The sequence below is a fragment of the Oncorhynchus clarkii genome, chromosome 14, assembly GCF_045791955.1.
Source record: "Oncorhynchus clarkii lewisi isolate Uvic-CL-2024 chromosome 14, UVic_Ocla_1.0, whole genome shotgun sequence".
Lineage (NCBI taxonomy): Eukaryota > Metazoa > Chordata > Actinopteri > Salmoniformes > Salmonidae > Oncorhynchus > Oncorhynchus clarkii.
In genome coordinates this window covers 8192723-8210745 of record NC_092160.1, presented here as the reverse complement: position 1 = coordinate 8210745, position 18023 = coordinate 8192723, and the positions used below count along the sequence as shown (strand labels likewise).

Here is an 18023-nt window from a genome sequence, read left to right as displayed (position 1 = left end):
CCCAATGCACAGTTATACTTATTGTTTTGTAGAGAGAACCTTTCTACTTGTTTCAGCTAGAAGGAAATTCTCAGTGGGGTCTTTACTAACCAAACTGTGTAGATTTGGAGGGGGACTGTGTCACATATACCCAGCAGCACTTCGTTCTCCACCCCCTTTATAGCGCCCAATGCAGTATTCTGTAATAGACTGTACATGGGATACTTATTGGCTTGTAGAGAGAACCTTTCTACCTGTCTCAGCTAAAGAGGGGTGGGAAATACTCAGTAGGGTCTCTACTAACCAAATAAGGTTTTCTTTGTATGGGGGCTTTCTCTCTACAAGCCAATATGTATCCCGTGTACAGTCTATTACAGTCAATGGGGGTTATGGAGGGTGCCGAGAATAAGGTGCTCCTGGGTATGACACAGTCCCACTCCAAAACTAACCCTATTTGGTAGTAGAGACCCTACTGAGTATTTACCAACCCACTTTAGCTGAGACAGGTAGAAATGTTTTCTTTCTACAGCCCAATATTCTCAACATACCAGCTTCAACGATGTATTTTGTCATTACTTGTGTTAATACATCATTTGTATCTGTTTTCATAAATTACCCAGTGCATTTTCTTATTGTCACAATAGAAGTGGTCATTGATTAAACTTCTATCTTTTGAATTAATTATCCACATTGCAATGTTTTGAAATGCAGGTTTTTTTTAAGGCAACGAAAGTGACGTCATCATTTTTGCTGCTGGCAGAATACTGGTGTGCCGGTGACAGTACAGTAAGAATGTTAAGAAACTGACTTTACCGTCAAGAGATTTGTTTGCCACTGTTTGGTGTTCTTTTCTGTCATCTGGAGCTAACTCTCACAAGCAGCCGTCACATTCGATCGAGCGGGACAGATTGAAGAAAACAGGTCAAGTTTGTACATTTGCAACGTGCTTTGTTCTCAAAGGATAGATTCGTATATGGTGGTCGGTCAACAAGTTGTCTGATTTCAGTTACAGGTATGTGGATAACTTGAACCTTCTGTTGTAGGCTATTTGAGATGCTGACATTGGAAAAAAAGATATGTTGCCTAATAATAACCGATTTATAGCCTAATAAGGCACTATATTGAAACATAGTCGCCAAACAGGATCCGTTTTTGGGGGTTTTGACTGACAAAGAGAGGGGGGAACATTTGCCAACTTTTGCATACAATGTTGCCAACAATGTCTCATGATGACAGCAACTCCCCCAGCAAAAGTGTTACATTAATTTCGTTTTGAATGATTGATGCTGGACGAATTCGCGGCATTTGTGTGTGGTGCATCTTTTTCTGGTAAAGCGAAACCGAATCTATCACTCATTGTGTAGTCTATTCGTTCAGTCTCTCTCCAGTCTCTCCGAGAAGTCCTTGAAATACCTCACTATGGACCTATTCTCGTTACCCACATGAAGGGTGGTCGTGTATTGAGACCTAAGGCTAGATGTATTGACTTGCTGTCAGCATGTCATTAGTTGGGAAGCGCAGCTTAGGTGAAAATTCCACTGTTTTGCAATTCATGTGACTTTTTCAGTTAGGCAGAGGGGGCCTGGATACATCCTTCCCTTTTCTGCAACTGTCCTCTGTCAGCTGTTTTTGAAGCCATGGGTGTATTCCTATTGCTCTGGTGGTGTCGTGCACCTTAATACAATTACCACAATCTATCTCTTCTCCTTATCTCTCCTTACTCTTTTCTATTTACTCCTCCTATCCAATCTGCTTTCCAACTGTCTCTTTCTCGACCTTACCCACCTTCCCTCTCTCTCTCTTGCTCTCTTCTCTCCCCCTGCCCCTCTCCCTCTAGGCCAATCTCTAGGTGGTGATGGGTTCTATGTTCCGTAGTGAGGAGGTGTGCCTGGTGCAGCTCTTCCTCCAGTCTGGTTCGGCCTTTAACTGTGTCAGTGAACTGGGAGAACTGGGCCTGGTCGAGTTCAGAGACGTGAGTTCTGTTCTCCCCTGATCTCGTTTGTCTCATATCTTCGCGTGACTAAAGATTCACTGGCTTAGAACTAATAGCTGCAACTAATATCTCAACCGTCTTGCTATGAATAACTAAGTTTGACATTAACGATATGTCAACTAAATCAAGCCTCGTGTGAATAACTTGTGAGTAACTAACTGTCTCTTTTGCTAATTCCCTCTGTGGTGAATCAGTTGAACCCCAATGTCAACTCCTTCCAGAGGAAGTTTGTGGGGGAGGTGAGACGATGTCAGGAACTGGAGAAAACCTTCAGTGAGTATCTAGATCTCTCACACTATCGTCTCCTAAACCGCTCATTAAAACCCCTATACTAATACAGGAAAATTATGTTTGACAGTTTTCTCCTATGCATTTCTCTTTCTCTCTCTCCGGTCTTTATATCCTTCCATATCTTTCTCCCTGTCTCTCCCTCCATCTCTCTGTCTTTTCATCCTTCTCTCCACTCAGCGTTCCTGGAGCAGGAGATCAATAGGTCCCTTTTGCCCCCCCTCCATGGCCCGACCCCCAGCCCGAACCCCTCGGCCCCCCAGCCCAGAGAGTTGCTCACCATTGAGGAGGAGAGTGAGAAGCTGGCCAGTGAGCTCAAAGAGCTGTCCAGGAACAGAGACGGTCTCAGAGCCCAGCTGATCCAGCTCAGCCAGTACAAAGGAGTTCTCACCCAGACCCACTCCCTCACCGCCTCACAGGTCAAAACTACACCTCCCATCACCACCCTCTCTCAATTCAATTTCAATTTAAGGGCTTTATTGGCATGGGAAACATATGTTTACATTGCCAAAGCAAGTGAAGCAGATAAATAAACAAAAGTGAAATAAACAATGCAAATGAACAGTAAACATTACACTCACAGAAGTTCCAAAATAATAAAGACATTTCAAAATGTCATATTATATCCAAATACAGTATTGTAACGATGTGCAAACAGTTAAAGTACAAAAGGGAAAATAAATAAACATATACAGTGGGGCAAAAAAGTATCATTGTCATGCTGAAAGACCCAGCCACGTTTCATCTTCAATGCCCTTGCTGATGGAAGGAGGTTTTCACTCAAAATCTCACGATACATGGCCCCATTCATTCTTTCCTTTACACGGATCAGTCGTCCTGGTCCCTTTGCAGAAAAACAGCCCCAAAGCATGATGTTTCCACCCCATGCTTCACAGTAGGTATGGTGTTCTTTGGATGCAACTCAAGCATTCTTTGTCCTCCAAACACGACGAGTTGAGTTTTTACCAAAAAGTTATATTTTGGTTTCATCTGACCATATGGCATTCTCCCAATCTTCTTCTGGATCATCCAAATGCTCTCTAGCAAACTTCAGACGGGCCTGGACATGTACTGGCTTAAGCAGGGGGACACGTCTGGCACTGCAGGATTTGAGTCCCTGGCGGCGTAGTGTGTTACTGATGGTAGGCTTTGTTACTTTGGTCCCAGCTCTCTGCAGGTCATTCACTAGGTCCCCCCGTGTGGTTCTGGGATTTTTGCTCACCGTTCTTGTGATCATTTTGACCCCACGGGGTGAGATCTTGCGTGGAGCCCCAGATCGAGGGAGATTATCAGTGGTCTTGTATGTCTTCCATTTCCTAATAATTGCTCCCACAGTTGATTTCTTCAAACCAAGCTGCTTACCTATTGCAGATTCAGTCTTCCCAGCCTGGTGCAGGTCTACAACTTTGTTTCTGGTGTCCTTTGACAGCTATTTGGTCTTGGCCATAGTGGAGTTTGGAGTGTGACTGTTTGAGGTTGTGGACAGGTGTCTTTATATACTGATAACAAGTTCAAACAGGTGCCATTAATACAGGTAACGAGTGGAGGACAGAGGAGCCTCTTAAAGAAGAAGTTACAGGTCTGTGAGAGCCAGAAATCTTACTTGTTTGTAGGTGACCAAATACTTATTTTCCACCATAATTTGCAAATAAATTCATAAAAAATCCTACAATGTGATTTTCTGGATTTTTTTTTACAGGCCTCTCTCATCTTTTTAAGTGGGAGAACTTGCACAATTGGTGGCTGACTAAATACCTTTTTGCTCCACTGTATATGGGTTGTATTTACAATGGCGTTTGTTATTCACTGTTTGCCCTTTTCTTGTGGCAACAGGTCACAAAATGTGCTGCTGTGGGGGCTCACTGGTATTTCACCCAGTAGATATGGGAGTTTATTAAAATTGGGTTTGTTTTTGAATTCTTTGTGGATCTGTGTAATCTGAGGGAAATATGTGTCTCTATTATCATACATATCATAATGTCATACATTTGGCAGGAGATTAGGAAGGGCACATAGCCTGTCTTCTCTTGAGAGCCAGGTCTGCCCACGGCGGCCTTTCTCAATAGCAAGGCTATGCTCACTGAGTCTGTTCATAGTCAAAGTTTTCCTTAAGTTTGGGTCAGTCATAGTGGTCAGGTATTCTGCCACTGTGTATTCTCTGTTTAGGGCCAAATAGCATTCTAGTTTGCTCTGTTTTTTTGTTAATCCTTTCCAATGTTTTTGTTTTCTCATGATTTGGTTGGCTCTAATTGTGTTGCTGTCCTGGGGCTCTGTAGGGTCTGTCTGTGTTGGTGAACAGAGCCCCAGGACCAGATTGCTTAGGGGACTCTTCTACAGGTTCATCGCTCTGAAGGTGATGGCTTTGTTATGGAAGGTTTGAGAATCGCTTCCTTTTAGGTGGTTGTAGAATTTAACGTCTCTTTTCTGGATTTTGATAATTAGCGGGTATCAGCCTAATTCTGCTCTGCATGCTTTATTTGGTGTTTTACGTTATACACAGAAGATATTTTTGCGGAATTCTGCATGCAGTCTCAATTTGGTGTTTGGCCCATTTTGTGAATTATTGGTTGGTGAGCGGACCCCAGACCTCACAACCACAAAGGTCAATGAGTTCTATAACTGATTCAAGTAATTTTAGCCAGATCCTAATTATGGCGAATTTTATGTTCCTTTTGATGGCATAGAAGGCCCTTCTTGCCTTGCCTCAGCTTGTTCACAGTTTTTTTGGGGTTACCTGTGGCGCTGATGTTTAGGCTGAGGTATGTATCGTTTTTTTGTGTGCTCTAGTGCAACGGTGTCAAGATGGAATTTGTATTTGTGGTCCGTGCAACTAGACCATTTTTAGAACACCATTATTTTTGTTATGCTGAGTTTTACTGGCAGGGCCCAGGTCTGACATAATCTGTGCAGAAGATCTAGGTGCTGCTGTAGGCCCTCTTTGGTTGGGGACAGAAGCACCAGATCATCAGCAAACAGTAGACATTTGACTTCAGATTATAGTAGGGTGAGGCCGGGTGCTGCAGACTGCTCTAGTGCCCTCGCCAATTAGTTTGTATATATGTTGAAGAGGGTGGGGCTTAAGCTGCATCCCTGTCTCATGTGGGGTGAGTAATGGAAATGGGCCCTTTGGAAAGTAATGTGTGTTTTTTGGCAATTCTAACCGCGTACTTGTTTGTGTACATGGATTTTATAATGTACAGTCGTGGCCAAAAGTTTAGAGAATTACACAAATATTCATTTTCACAAAGTCTGCTGCCTCAGTGTCTTTAGATATTTTTGTCAAATGTTACTATGGAATACTGAAGTATAATTACAAGCATTTCATAAGTGTCAAAGGCTTTTATTGACAATTACATGAAGTTGATGCAAAAAGTCAATATTTTCAGCGTTGACCCTTCTTTTTCAAGACCTCTGCAATCCTCCCTGGCATGCCGTCAATTAACTTCTGGGCCACATCCTGACTGATGGCAGCTCATTCTTGCATAATCAATGCTTGGAGTTTGTCAGAATTTGTGGATTTTTGATTTTCCACCCACCTTGAGGATTGACCACAAGTTCTCAATGGGATTAAGGTCTGGGGAGTTTCCTGGCCATAGACCCAAAATATCAATGTTTTGTTCCCCGAGCCACTTAGTTATCACTTTTGCCTTATGGCAAGGTGCTCCGTCATGCTGGAAAAGGCATTGTTCGTCACCAAACTGTTCCTGGATGGTTGGGAGAAGTTGCTCTCGGAGGATGTGTTGGTACCATTCTTTATTCATGGCTGTGTTCTTAGGCAAAATTGTGAGTGAGCCAACTCCCTTGGCTGAGAAGCAACCCCACACATGAATGGTCTCAGGATACTTTACTGTTGGCATGACACAGGACTGATGGTAGCGCTCACCTTGTCTTCTCCGGACAAGCTTTTTTTCCGGATGCCCCAAACAATCGGAAAGGGGATTCATCAGAGAAAATGACTTTACCCCAGTCCTCAGCAGTCCAATCCCTGTACCTTTTGCAGAATATCAGTCTGTCCCTGATGTTTTCCCTGGAGAGAAGTGGCTTCTTTGCTGCCCTTCTTGACACCAAGCCATCCTCCAAAAGTCTTTGCCTCACTGTGCATGCAGGCGCACTCACACCTGCCTGCTGCCATTCCTGAGCAAGCTCTGTACTGGTGGTGCCCCAATCCCGCAGCTGAATCAACTTTAGGAGACGGTCCTGGCGCTTGCTGGACTTTTTTGGGCGCACTGAAGCCTTCACAACAATTGAACCGCTGTCCTTGAAGTTCTTGATGATCCAATAAATGGCTGATTTAGGTGCAGTCTTACTGGCAGCAATATCCTTGCCTGTGAAGCCCTTTTTGTGCAAAGCAATGATGACCGCACATGTTTCCTTGCAGGTAACCATGTTTGACAGAGGAAGAACAATGATTCCAAGCACCACCCTCCTTTGGAAGCTTCCAGTCTGTTATTCGAACTCAATCAGCATGACAGAGTGATCTCCAGCCTTGTCCTTGTCAACACTCACACCTGTGTTAACGAGAGAATCACTGAAATGATGTCAGCTGGTCCTTTTGTGTCAGGGCTGAAATGCAGTGGAAATGTTTTTTGGGGATTCAGTTCATTTGCATGGAAAAGAGGGACTTTGCAATTAATTGCAATTCATCTGATCACTCTTCATAACATTCTGGAGTATATGCAAATTGCCATCATACAAACTGAGGCAGCAGACTTTGTGAAAATTAATATTTGTGTCATTCTCGAAACTTTTGGCCACGACTGTAGTATGTTTCTCCCCCAACACCACTATCCATTAATTTGCATAGCAGTCCCTCATGCCAAATTGAGTCAAAGGCTTTTTTTAAATTAATAAAGCATGAGAAGACTTTGCCTTTTGTTTTGTTTGTTTGTCAATTAGAGTGTGCACGGTGAATACGTTGTCTATCGTACAGGAATTTGGTAGAAAGCCAATTTGACATTTGCTCAGTACATTGTTTTCACTGAGGAAATGTATGTGTCTGCTGTTAATGATAATGCGGAGGATTTTCCCAAGGTTGCTGTTGACACATATCCCACGGTATTGGGGTGAAATTTGTCTCCACTTTTGTGGATTGGGGCGATCAGTCCTTGGTTCCAAATATTGGGGGAATTGTATTTATTTACCTTTATTTAAATAGGCAAGTCAGTTAAGAACAAATTCTTATTTTCAATGACGGCCTGTCGTTCCGCCTTGTTCAGAGGCGGAACGACAGATCCTTTCGGTTACTAGTCCAATGCTCTAACCACTAGGCTACCTGCCGTCCCAGGAAGATGCAAGAGCTAAGGATGATGTTAAAGAGTTTAAGTACAGCCAATTGGAATTTGTTGTCTGTATATTTTATTATTTAATTTCTCTCTCTCTCTCGATCTTCTCTCTCTCGCTCTCACACAACCAGACACACTCCTTCAGAGAACCTAAACGACTGTTTGGACGTGTTAAAGTCTCCCGAACCCTTTGTATTGTTTCCTCTTACAGGCTCCACCTCCTCTACGTGAAACAGTAGGCATATTGGAGCCTAACCGACAGGATGTCCACCTCCGGTAAGCATCATTGGTCAAAGTGATTGCCAGTGTCCTTCCACCTTATTATTTTTATTTTTTACATTGGCTCTGGACGATGATTGATTTTCAAGTTGGTCAACATCCTCTTTTGCCAACTGACCTATTTCTTTGCTCGTCTCTCATCCTTCTCTCCTGCAGTTTTGTGGCCGGTGTGGTCCACCCCTGGAAAGTCCCATCATTTGAGCGGTTGCTATGGCGAGCATGCCGCGGGTACGTCGTCGTGGACTTCAGAGAGATGGAGGAGCAGCTGGAGCATCCTGACACGGTGAGGAGAGAGGGAGAGGAGGAGGAATGAAATGAAGAGAAAATATATACTTACAGTAAAACTCCACCCTATATTTTGGTATTTGTTTCATTTATCTTTCGGTATTTGTTTCATTAGTCCATAATTGATATAGTCCCAAAATGTTTTGCATATCAGCAATCAAGTTGCATCATATGCTAAATGCATAATACCGGCTGTATTTCTGTATTTTGGAAGTTATATATCTTGAAACAATGCGAAAACAGAAAACAATTTTTTTGGGGGGTGGAATTTTCATATAAGTAAGAGTGGCAAACAAGATGGTCAATGCATCAACATTTCTAATATGTGATGGGATTGCAGGGGGAGATGGTGCAGTGGACAGTGTTCCTCATATCCTACTGGGGAGATCAAATTGGACAAAAGGTCAAGAAGATCTGTGATTGGTAAGTAAACCTGTCCACTTCTTGTGGCGTCATTTACCACATTGCGGTGGTCCATGTACATGCTTGTTTAATGACCCTTGTCTTTCTTGCACCTCCTGGATAACTTGCATTTCCAGCTTCCACGCGCAAGTGTTTGAGTATCCTGACAGCCCCACGGAGAGAGAGGAGATTCTCCAGGGACTGCAGGGCAGAATTGAAGACATCAAATCAGTAAGTCAGACACGAGCGCTGTATAAAATGCATTCACCTTCAACTTTGATGCACTATCACTAAACTTCACTAGAAATCATTGGGTGCAGTAAACAGAGCCAACGTTTACTGTCTGTAAAGCTCCCCCAAACTCCATCTCTAATCCACACCTTCCCCCTTTCGTCCTTCATCCCTCTGCCCTCCCCTCCTCAGGTCCTCTTTCAGACAGAGCAGTTCCTCCAGCAGTTGTTGGTGCGTACAGTAGCGGTGTTGCCCCAGTGGAAGGTGCGGGTCCAGAAGTCTAAGGCAGTCCAGGCCGTACTGAACCTCTGCAGCCCCTCCGTCACCGACAAGTGTCTGATCGCTGAAGCCTGGTGTCCCGTCCGCAAGCTGCCCGAGCTGCAGAGCGCCCTGAGGGAAGGAGGGGTGAGCGAGGGGAAGGAAACAGGGACGGGGAGATGGGAGACACAGAAGAAGGGAGAATAGAGGAGGGACAGAGATTGTGTGCGGTTGAGTAACGCAACAAGAGCGAGTTAGTTGTATGTTGTCGTCACTCTGTTTAAATGGAGGAATGGATGTCATTTTACACAGTACCCTAAATGTGTATGACCTTAAGCCCCTTCATCTGCTCTCTGTCTCTCCCCCTATCAGAGGAAGAGTGGCAGCGGGGTGGACTCGTTCTACAACCGCCTCCCCTGCTCCACGCCTCCTCCTACACTGTTTCCCACCAACTCCTTCACTGCAGGCTTCCAGAACATTGTAGACGCCTACGGAGTGGCCAGTTACCGCGAGGTCAACCCAGGTATCAGTCCAATCAATACATCAATTAGTTTAGCGGTCACTTCCAGCCAACAACCCAGGGAAGAACCAGCTCCTCTGGTATATGTCAACGATCAGAACTATTATGCCCCCCCGTTCTCTCGTTCACCCCTCTCTCTGTTTTCTCCTCTCCTACTTTTTCTGGCTAACCTCTCTCCATCCCCATATCTCCCTCCCCCTTTCTCTTTTCCCCCTCTCTCTCATTCCCTCCTCCCCTCTGTCTCTGTAGCGGTGTACACCATCATCACGTTCCCCTTCCTGTTTGCCGTGATGTTTGGGGACGTGGGTCACGGTCTGCTGATGTCCCTGGCTGCCCTCTGGATGGTTCTGGAGGAGAAGGACCCCAAACTCAGGAACAACACTAATGAGGTCACACAGACACACACAGTCACACCTTTTCATACACACCCTTTAAATTGGGAGACTGACAAATCTGATTCACAGGAACAGTCCTAATATACTGTCTCTCTGTGTGTGGTTTAGATCTGGCGGATGATGTTTGGAGGACGTTATCTGATCCTGTTGATGGGACTGTTCTCTGTCTACACTGGGGCCATCTACAATGAGTGTTTTAGCAGAGGACTCAGCCCCTTCAGCTCCGGCTGGCATGTAGGACCCATGTTTGAGAACGGAGAGTGGAAGTAAGGACACACACACACACACACACACATACACGTGTGCCCATGTCCGTCACTCACACATGCATAACAGCGCCACAATCACTTTTCTGATGGTCCTGTAGGTTACGTTTACAGTATGAGTTTTGTGTCTCTCTTTCTCTCGCTCTCTTCTTCTCTTAGTCCAACAACTGTTAAAGAGAACAACTTCCTGTCCCTGGACCCTAACATCACTGGGGTTTTTACAGGACCCTATCCTTTTGGTATCGACCCGGTATGGAAATGCACCTCACACTGCCTCCATCATTCTCTCACTCTTCATCTATCTCTTCCTCATCTCTCATCTCTCTGTAATGATTGTTTCCATGACCGTCTGTCTGTCCCTCTCAGGTCTGGGGTATGTCCAACAACCACCTGACGTTCCTCAACTCCTACAAGATGAAGATGTCTGTCATTATCGGGGTCATCCACATGACCTTCGGAGTCTGTCTGGCCTTCTTCAACTACATGTGAGGGAACGTGTGTGTGTGTGTGCCTGTACGGGTTGGGGTCAATTCCATTTCAATTCAGAAAGTAAACCATATTCCAATTTCAAATTTTTTTCATTGAAAAGCATTGTAGAGAATTAGAATTTGAGTATACTTCCTGAATTGACCCCAATCCTGGTGTGAATGGAACTGCAAGGGAGTATCACTGTAATCTAATAATTTTCTCACCATCCCTCTTGCTATCCCTACCCCTCTCTCTACTCAAACCCATCCTTCTGCCTATGCATTCCTTCTCTCTACCCATCTCTCTCTACTAATCCCTCTCCCTCTACCCACCCACTTCTCTCTTTGTCTCTCTATTCATCCTTCTCCCACTCTACCCATCCCTCTCTCCCCCATCCCTCCAGACACTTTAACCAGTTGAGCAGTGTGTTCCTGGTACTGATCCCAGAGCTGTTCTTCATGCTGTGTCTGTTTGGTTACCTGGTCTTCATGGTCATCTTCAAGTGGCTGGCCTTCGACACGACCCACTCTAACTCCGCCCCCAGCATCCTCATCCACTTCATAGACATGTTCCTATTCGCCGAGAACAAGGACAACCCGCCCCTCTACAGAGGACAGGTGTCTGTCTGAATGTGTCTGTCTGAATGTGTGTGTTTTGTGGGGGAACATGATGCCACTGTACAGGACTGGTATGTTTGTGGAAGGGCACACAACATGCTCACTCCAATGTACTTATTTGTCTAAAGTATGCTTAATGTTAGCTGAGTCCTTGAAAATATAATCTATAGGTAAACAATGGTATGGCAGCATGCTCTCTCCAAAATACAACCTGCACTCTAGTGTGTGTGTGTGTGACGTCCTAACTCCCTCTCTCTCTGTACTGTAGTTGGTGGTGCAGAAAGTCCTGGTGGTACTGGCGCTGTGTTCTGTTCCAGTCCTGCTGCTGGGGAAACCCATCCATCAATACATCACACACAAGAGGAAGCACCGGCACATGGTGAGCAACTGTGTTGTCTTGTCTGGGCGTGTGCTATGCCTATTGATTTGAGTGTAAGTATCTAGGATGACTTTGTTTAGTCTTATCTGTATAACATCTGTATGTGTAATATACGTAAACTCGTAAACGTCCCTTTTTCAGGACCCTGTCTTTCAAAGATAATTAGTAAAAATCCAAATAACTTCACAGATCTTCATTGTAAAGGATTTAAACACTGTTTCCCATGCGTGTTAAATGAACCATAAACAATTCATGAACATGCACCTGTGGAGCGGTCGTTAAGACATTAACAGCTTACAGACGGTAAGCAATTAAGGTCACAGTTATGAAAACTTAGGACACTAAAGAGGCCTTTCTACAGACTCTGAAAAACACCAAAAGAAAGATGCCCAGGGTCCCTGCTCATCTGCATGAACGTGCCTTAGGCATGCTGCAAGGAGGCATGGGGACTGCAGATGTGGCCAGGGAAATAAATTGCAATGTCCGTACTGTGAGACGCCCAAGACAGCGCTACAGGGAGACAGGACGGACAGCTGATCGTCCTCGCAGTGGCAGACCACGTGTAAGAACACCTGCACAGGATCGGTACATCTGAACATCACACCTGCGGGACAGGTACAGGATGGCAACAACAACTGCCCGAGTTACACCAGGAATGCACAATCCCTCCATCAGTGCTCAGACTGTCCGCAATAGGCTGAGAGAGGCTGGACTGAGGGCTTGTAGGCCTGTTGTAAGGCAGGTCCTCACCAGACCGGCAACAACGTCGCCTATGGGCACAAACCCACCGTCACTGGACCAGACAGGACTGGCAAAAAGTGCTCTTCACTGACGAGTCGCTGTTTTACCTCACCAGGGGTGATGGTCGGATTAGCATTTATCATCAAAGGAATGAGCGTTACACCGAGGCCTGTACTCTGGAGCGGGATTGATTTGGAGATGGAGGGTCCGTCATGGTCTGGGGCAGTGTGTCACAGCATCATCGGACTGAGCTTGTTGTCATTGCAGGCAATCTCAACGCTGTGTGTTACAGGGAAGACATCCTCCTCCCTCATGTGGTACCCTTCCTGCAGGCTCATCCTGACATGACCCTCCAGCATGACAATGCCACCAGCCATACTGCTCCTTCTATGCGTGATTTCCTGCAAGACAGGAATGTCAGTGTTCTGCCATGGCCAGCGAAGAGCCCGGCTCTCAATCCCATTGATCACGTCTGGGACCTGTTGGATCAGAGGGTGAGGGCTAGGGCCATTCCCCCAGAAATGTCCGGGAACCTTGGTGGAAGAGTGGGGTAACATCTCACAGAAAGAACTGTGAGATGGTGCAGTCCATGAGGAGGAGATGCACTGCAGTACTTAATACAGCTGGTGGCCACACAAGATACTGACTGTTACTTTTGATTTTGACCCTCCCTTTGTTCAGGGACACATTATTCCATATCTGTAGTCACAGTTTATGTCTCAGTTGTTGAATCTTGTTAAGTTTGCTGAAAATAAACGCAGATGACAGGGGAGAGGACGTTTCTTTTTTTGCTGAGTTTATTATGTGTGTTTATATACAGTATGTATTATAATCTCTGTGTGGGTCTGATGTGATTGTGTCTTCCAGGCAGGAGACAGACGACCCCTGTTGGCTGAGAACAGTTCCATCAATGCTCATCAGGGAGAGGTGGGGAGTCACAGAGAGGAGGAGGTGGTGAGAGGGAGCGAGTCATCATTGTATTACCCATGCTAGCTCCGTTTCAATATACTCATAGCCCGAGCTAGTGTCACAAGGAATAACATATTACTCCGTCCAACTTCTCTACCCTTTTTCCCTGTCTTAAAAAAAAAGAAGCTAAATCTCTGTGCATCTCTGTAGGATTTTGACGCTGCTGATGCGTTCATGCACCAGGCCATCCACACCATAGAGTACTGTCTAGGCTGCATCTCCAACACAGCCTCCTACCTACGACTGTGGGCCCTCAGCCTTGCACACGCACGTGAGTCACACGCTCGCACACACACACTTTCCCCACTGATTTACAGTGACTTACTGATCGCACACTGACTCATTTCCTTAAGAGTGCTAACTCATTTTAGCGCCTACTCAGCGTGTCCCCTTTCACTCTCCAGAGCTGTCGGAGGTGCTCTGGACGATGGTGCTGCATAACGCCCTGACCTGGCAAGGCAACATGGGATCTGTGATCCTGTTTCTATTCTTCATCGTCTTCGCGGTGCTGACCGTCTCCGTCCTGCTGGTCATGGAGGGCCTGTCTGCCTTCCTGCATGCCCTGCGTCTGCACTGGTGAGAGAAAGGGGGACGGGGACGGGGACGGGGGGGGTGAGTGAGAGATGGTGGGAAGGAATTTGTCGAAGGGGAGAGTGTGTGAATTGAGAATAAGATAAAATATATTATTCATGAACAAAAATGTAATGCAATATTGTCTGTTGATTTTTGAAAATGTTGTCTCTCTCCTAGGGTGGAGTTCCAGAATAAATTCTACAGTGGAACAGGTTACAAGCTGAACCCTTTCTCCTTCTCTTCCATAATCCACGCCTCGTCCGCTCTGTGATCATTTAAACGATCAATGAATTATGATTGCCAAATGGTTATATTAACTTGCTCTGCACCTATCACACTGCACACATTTCAGAATGATTGCTGTCTTTTTTGTACACTCTGTGTTTTGTAAAATGTGTTCAATGTACAAGAATACATTTAGGCCTTTGCACTATGGTATGGGGTGTTTATGTGCCTATTTCAGCATGCATGCTATGTCATCAAAATCAGAATTTCTTTGTTCCTTCTTTGCACTGATCATGTGGTGGATCTGTAAATTCACTCTGGCTGTCTACTCTGATTTCAGGAATTTACGAACATGCAACACCCGTTGAATATGACTGGTGTCTGCAATTTTTTCAAATTAAATTGTTGCCAGCAGTACAGTTAGTCACCAATGCCCTAGATAACACGAAAATAGTCTAACCAGCTCTGCTAGGGTGAATAAAATGGTCAGAGTTAGGTGTTCTCTCATTTGTGTTTGGATGTAGCTAGCAAGCTAGCCACCTTTAGCCAGTTAGCTCGGGTGCTTGACTGCTGTTGTGAGGTCAGAACGCTCGGATCAACCCTACTCCTCAGCCAGAGCGCAGTGTGCGCTCTGAACACCCCGAGAGCAAAACGCTCTGAATTCACGAAAGGACAATCTAACAACGCTCTGAATTTATGAAAGCCCAGAGCGCACTCCAGGGTGAATTTACAAACACACCCCATGTGTCTCAACTTTCAGTAATGTACCTTTAGATAATATGTTGTTTAAATAATATATTAACAGTAATACATTCACAGCCTCCCTGTTTATCGTTCAAAGCATTATTTGAAAATGGCTGAATAACTCAGGAAATGGGTGCTATTGACTTTCACACATGACCGTGACCTCAAAGTTCAGTAAAGATAAGGCACACACCAATTGTCTTAACTCATCTGTTGTGGTCTTGAAGAGAGTCTACATAGACATGATTTTGCTATGATGGTGTAGTATTATCTAAAATAAGGACTCACGACAACGAGGTTCTAGCTCCAGCATGTTTACTAACCTAGCCCTCGCATGTTATACCTAGGTACGGGTATCCCCAAGGGACATCCTACTACAGATGGTAACATGAACAACCCTTCATGGTACTCAACACCTCTTTCTTGTGTCATATTTGAACACGGTTAATAATTATGGAAAGGGAAACTTGTAAACTCATGTGTCATTCACATTCTGTTTGATCTGATCAGAGAACCATCTGAATGAAGATCAATGTTCTGCCGCATTCTCTGTATGATGGTTCACATCGTATTGTCTGTCTCTTTGCACTATCACTGTGTTTAACTCTAGGGCTGTAATGAAATTAAAGACAGTTTTTTTCCTGACGGTTCTTGTGTGGGTGTGCGATTTGACTTGTTCCTATTGTAGAAATTAGGCAAGTCAGACATCTTCTTTCATTTATAAAAAAAAATATATAGAATTGTATTTATTTTTTGTTAACAAATCAATACAAAAAGTACATTGGAACACAAGTATATATAAAGAATATACAAGGACATTTGGGCTAGGGGGTACAATATCACATTACACAAGGACCTTAAGGGGCATACACACATTGATAATTCTATCAGCTTTTTTGTTGGCAGAGTATTTAATTGCCTTAAAATATAGTTACATTTATTTTTGCAAGGTAATAAAATGTGGTGTTTTGTTTGTAAATGTACATTGGTCAATATGACATTTGGCCAAAAGAATAATGAAATTGAAATACATAAAATTGTTTAAACTTATTTCTATCATAAGTAAAGAATCCAAGAGGAACATCTCTCCATAATAGTGTAAAATCTTCATAAATGTGTTAAATTATAAATCTACTGATGTCTTGCCACAGACTCCTTACATGAATACAATTCCCAAAAAGATGCAACACTGTTTTTTGGTGGTCATTACAAAAGGTCCAATTTGAATTGATGTTTTTGTTTACTTCTTCATACAATGGTTGGTAGGATAATATTTATGAATAATTTAAGAAACTTCCTTAATTTTGTTAATAAGTATGTATGTGTGTGGCAACATCCAAACTTTTTTCCAACTGACGTTATCAATAAAACCATTCCAATAAGGCATGACATAAGATATACACTACCGTTCAAAAGTTTGGGGTCACTTAGCAATGTCCATGTTTTTGAAAGAAAAACACTTTTTTTCGTCCATTAAAATAACATCAAATTGATCAGAAATACAGTGTAGACATTGTTAATGTTGTAAATTACTATTGTTCCTGGAAATGGCAGATTTGTAATAGGTGTACAGAGGCCCGTTATCAGCAACCATCACTCCTGTGTTCCAATGGCACGTTGTGTTAGCTAATCCAAGTTTATCATTTTAAAAGGCTAATTGATCATAAGAAAACCCTTTTGAAATTATGTTAGAACAACTGAAAACTGTTGTTCTGATTAAAGAAGCAATAAAACTGGCCTTTAGACTAGTTGAGTTTCTGGAGCATCGGCATTTGTGGGTTCAATTACAGGCTCAAAATGGCCAGAAACAAATAACTTTCTTCTGAAACTCGTCAGTCTATTCTTGTTCTGAGATATGAAGGCTATTCCATGTGAGAAATTGTCAAGATAATGAAGATCTCGTACAATCATGTGTACTACTCCCTTCACAGAACAGCGCAAACTGGCTCTAACCAGAATACAAAGAGGAGTGGGAGGCCCCGGTCCACAACTGAACAAGAGGACAAGTACATTAGTGTCTAGTTTGAGAAACAGATGCCTCACAAGTCCTTAACTGGCAGATTCATTAAATAGTACCAGCAAAACACCAGTCTCAATGTCAACAGTGAAGAGGCGACTCCGGGATGCTGGCCAGTTGAGGACTAGTGAGGCGTCTGTTTCTCAAACTAGACACTCCAAGAAGTATTTTTATACAATATACAATTCTGCTTATAAATTAAGGACCATGACAAGAACCTGCCGATGAAAAGCAGAGTTTCACTGGAACTTTGTCAATATTATAATTGCAAATCAACATGAAGTTAAGGCCACCAAAAGTAGAGAAGACATGATGAGGAATACAATTCCATATAGACGTGGGTCTTCTTATGAACTGTTTTATCCAATTGATCTTAAAATTATTATTTAAAGTAAAATCCAGAAAATTCTGCCCACCATAATCATGTGTTCATTACAACAGTTTTCCTAATGTAATGGGTAGGGTTTATAGAGCGGCATATGTTAGTCTAGAGATCCCTTAAACCTTGGTTATTGGGACTCTTCCTTTTAAGGGTAAGTCCCTCTGTAGCCATTGATTTAGCTTCTTCTGGGGTCTTTTAATGTGAGGATTAAAATTTAGTAAGCATCTAAACTTCTGATCCTTAGTAATGTTCATGCCTAAATATGTAAGTTCTTCTTTCACTGGAATGCCGTAATATGAGGGTGCCACACAATCTTTGACATGACTTCACATTTATTAATATTAAGATATAGGCCAGATGCTTCGGAAAATGATTATATCACATTGATCGATATGGGAATCTGACTAGTGTCTACCGGAACACTTTCCAGGGCTTGGGCCCCTCTCTTTGGGCAAATTTAACATTTAGAAAAATGTATGTAAAATTGTGTGAGATGAAAATGGACAAACTAAAGGGTGTGCAATGTACAGTATAAGGCTTGTCAATGGATATTATGACAGCAGTTTGAGGGTTGTAGGTCACATGACCAGAGAGCTATTAAATTCAAAAAACATTGCAAATGAATGTAAAATCATGTGAGATGAAAATGGATTAGCAAAAGGTTGTGCTACATATACGGCTACTCAGTGGTTATTCTGAAAGTAGTTTGAGGGTTGTAGGTCACAGAGGA

At 43.6% G+C, this 18023-nt stretch overlaps 1 protein-coding gene across 3 annotated transcripts; it reads left to right on the top strand.

Annotated features, from left to right (window-relative positions):
- The first annotated feature begins 719 nt into the window (after positions 1 to 719).
- LOC139366208 (V-type proton ATPase 116 kDa subunit a 3-like) lies at positions 720 to 16081 on the top strand. 3 transcript variants are annotated; one of them, XM_071103433.1, is made up of 20 exons: positions 720 to 991; positions 1817 to 1951; positions 2167 to 2245; positions 2441 to 2679; positions 7754 to 7818; positions 7978 to 8104; positions 8447 to 8529; positions 8646 to 8739; positions 8932 to 9144; positions 9370 to 9520; positions 9767 to 9906; positions 10021 to 10178; positions 10338 to 10428; positions 10545 to 10663; positions 11050 to 11263; positions 11532 to 11642; positions 13251 to 13337; positions 13503 to 13623; positions 13757 to 13928; positions 14103 to 16081. In XM_071103433.1, the coding sequence occupies exons 2-20, from the start codon at positions 1835 to 1837 to the stop codon at positions 14194 to 14196; spliced, it is 2475 nt and encodes an 824-aa protein (XP_070959534.1). In that variant the 5' UTR covers positions 720 to 991; positions 1817 to 1834; the 3' UTR covers positions 14197 to 16081. The 3 variants fall into 3 exon arrangements, with proteins under 3 accessions (XP_070959534.1, XP_070959536.1, XP_070959535.1); XM_071103435.1 differs by having other exon boundaries at positions 738 to 991; positions 13251 to 13310; positions 14103 to 15931; XM_071103434.1 differs by having other exon boundaries at positions 738 to 991; positions 13251 to 13334; positions 14103 to 15536.
- Positions 16082 to 18023: the final 1942 nt, after the last annotated feature.

Bases quoted from the DNA above. Each gene is read 5' to 3' on its own strand.
- LOC139366208 (XM_071103433.1), top strand. From the start codon at position 1,835: ATGGGTTCTATGTTCCGTAGTGAGGAGGTGTGCCTGGTGCAGCTCTTC. The intron at 8,740-8,931 runs GTAAGTCAGACA...TCCCCTCCTCAG, and splicing joins GAATTGAAGACATCAAATCA to GTCCTCTTTCAGACAGAGCA. The intron at 9,145-9,369 runs GTGAGCGAGGGG...TCCCCCTATCAG, and splicing joins GCGCCCTGAGGGAAGGAGGG to AGGAAGAGTGGCAGCGGGGT.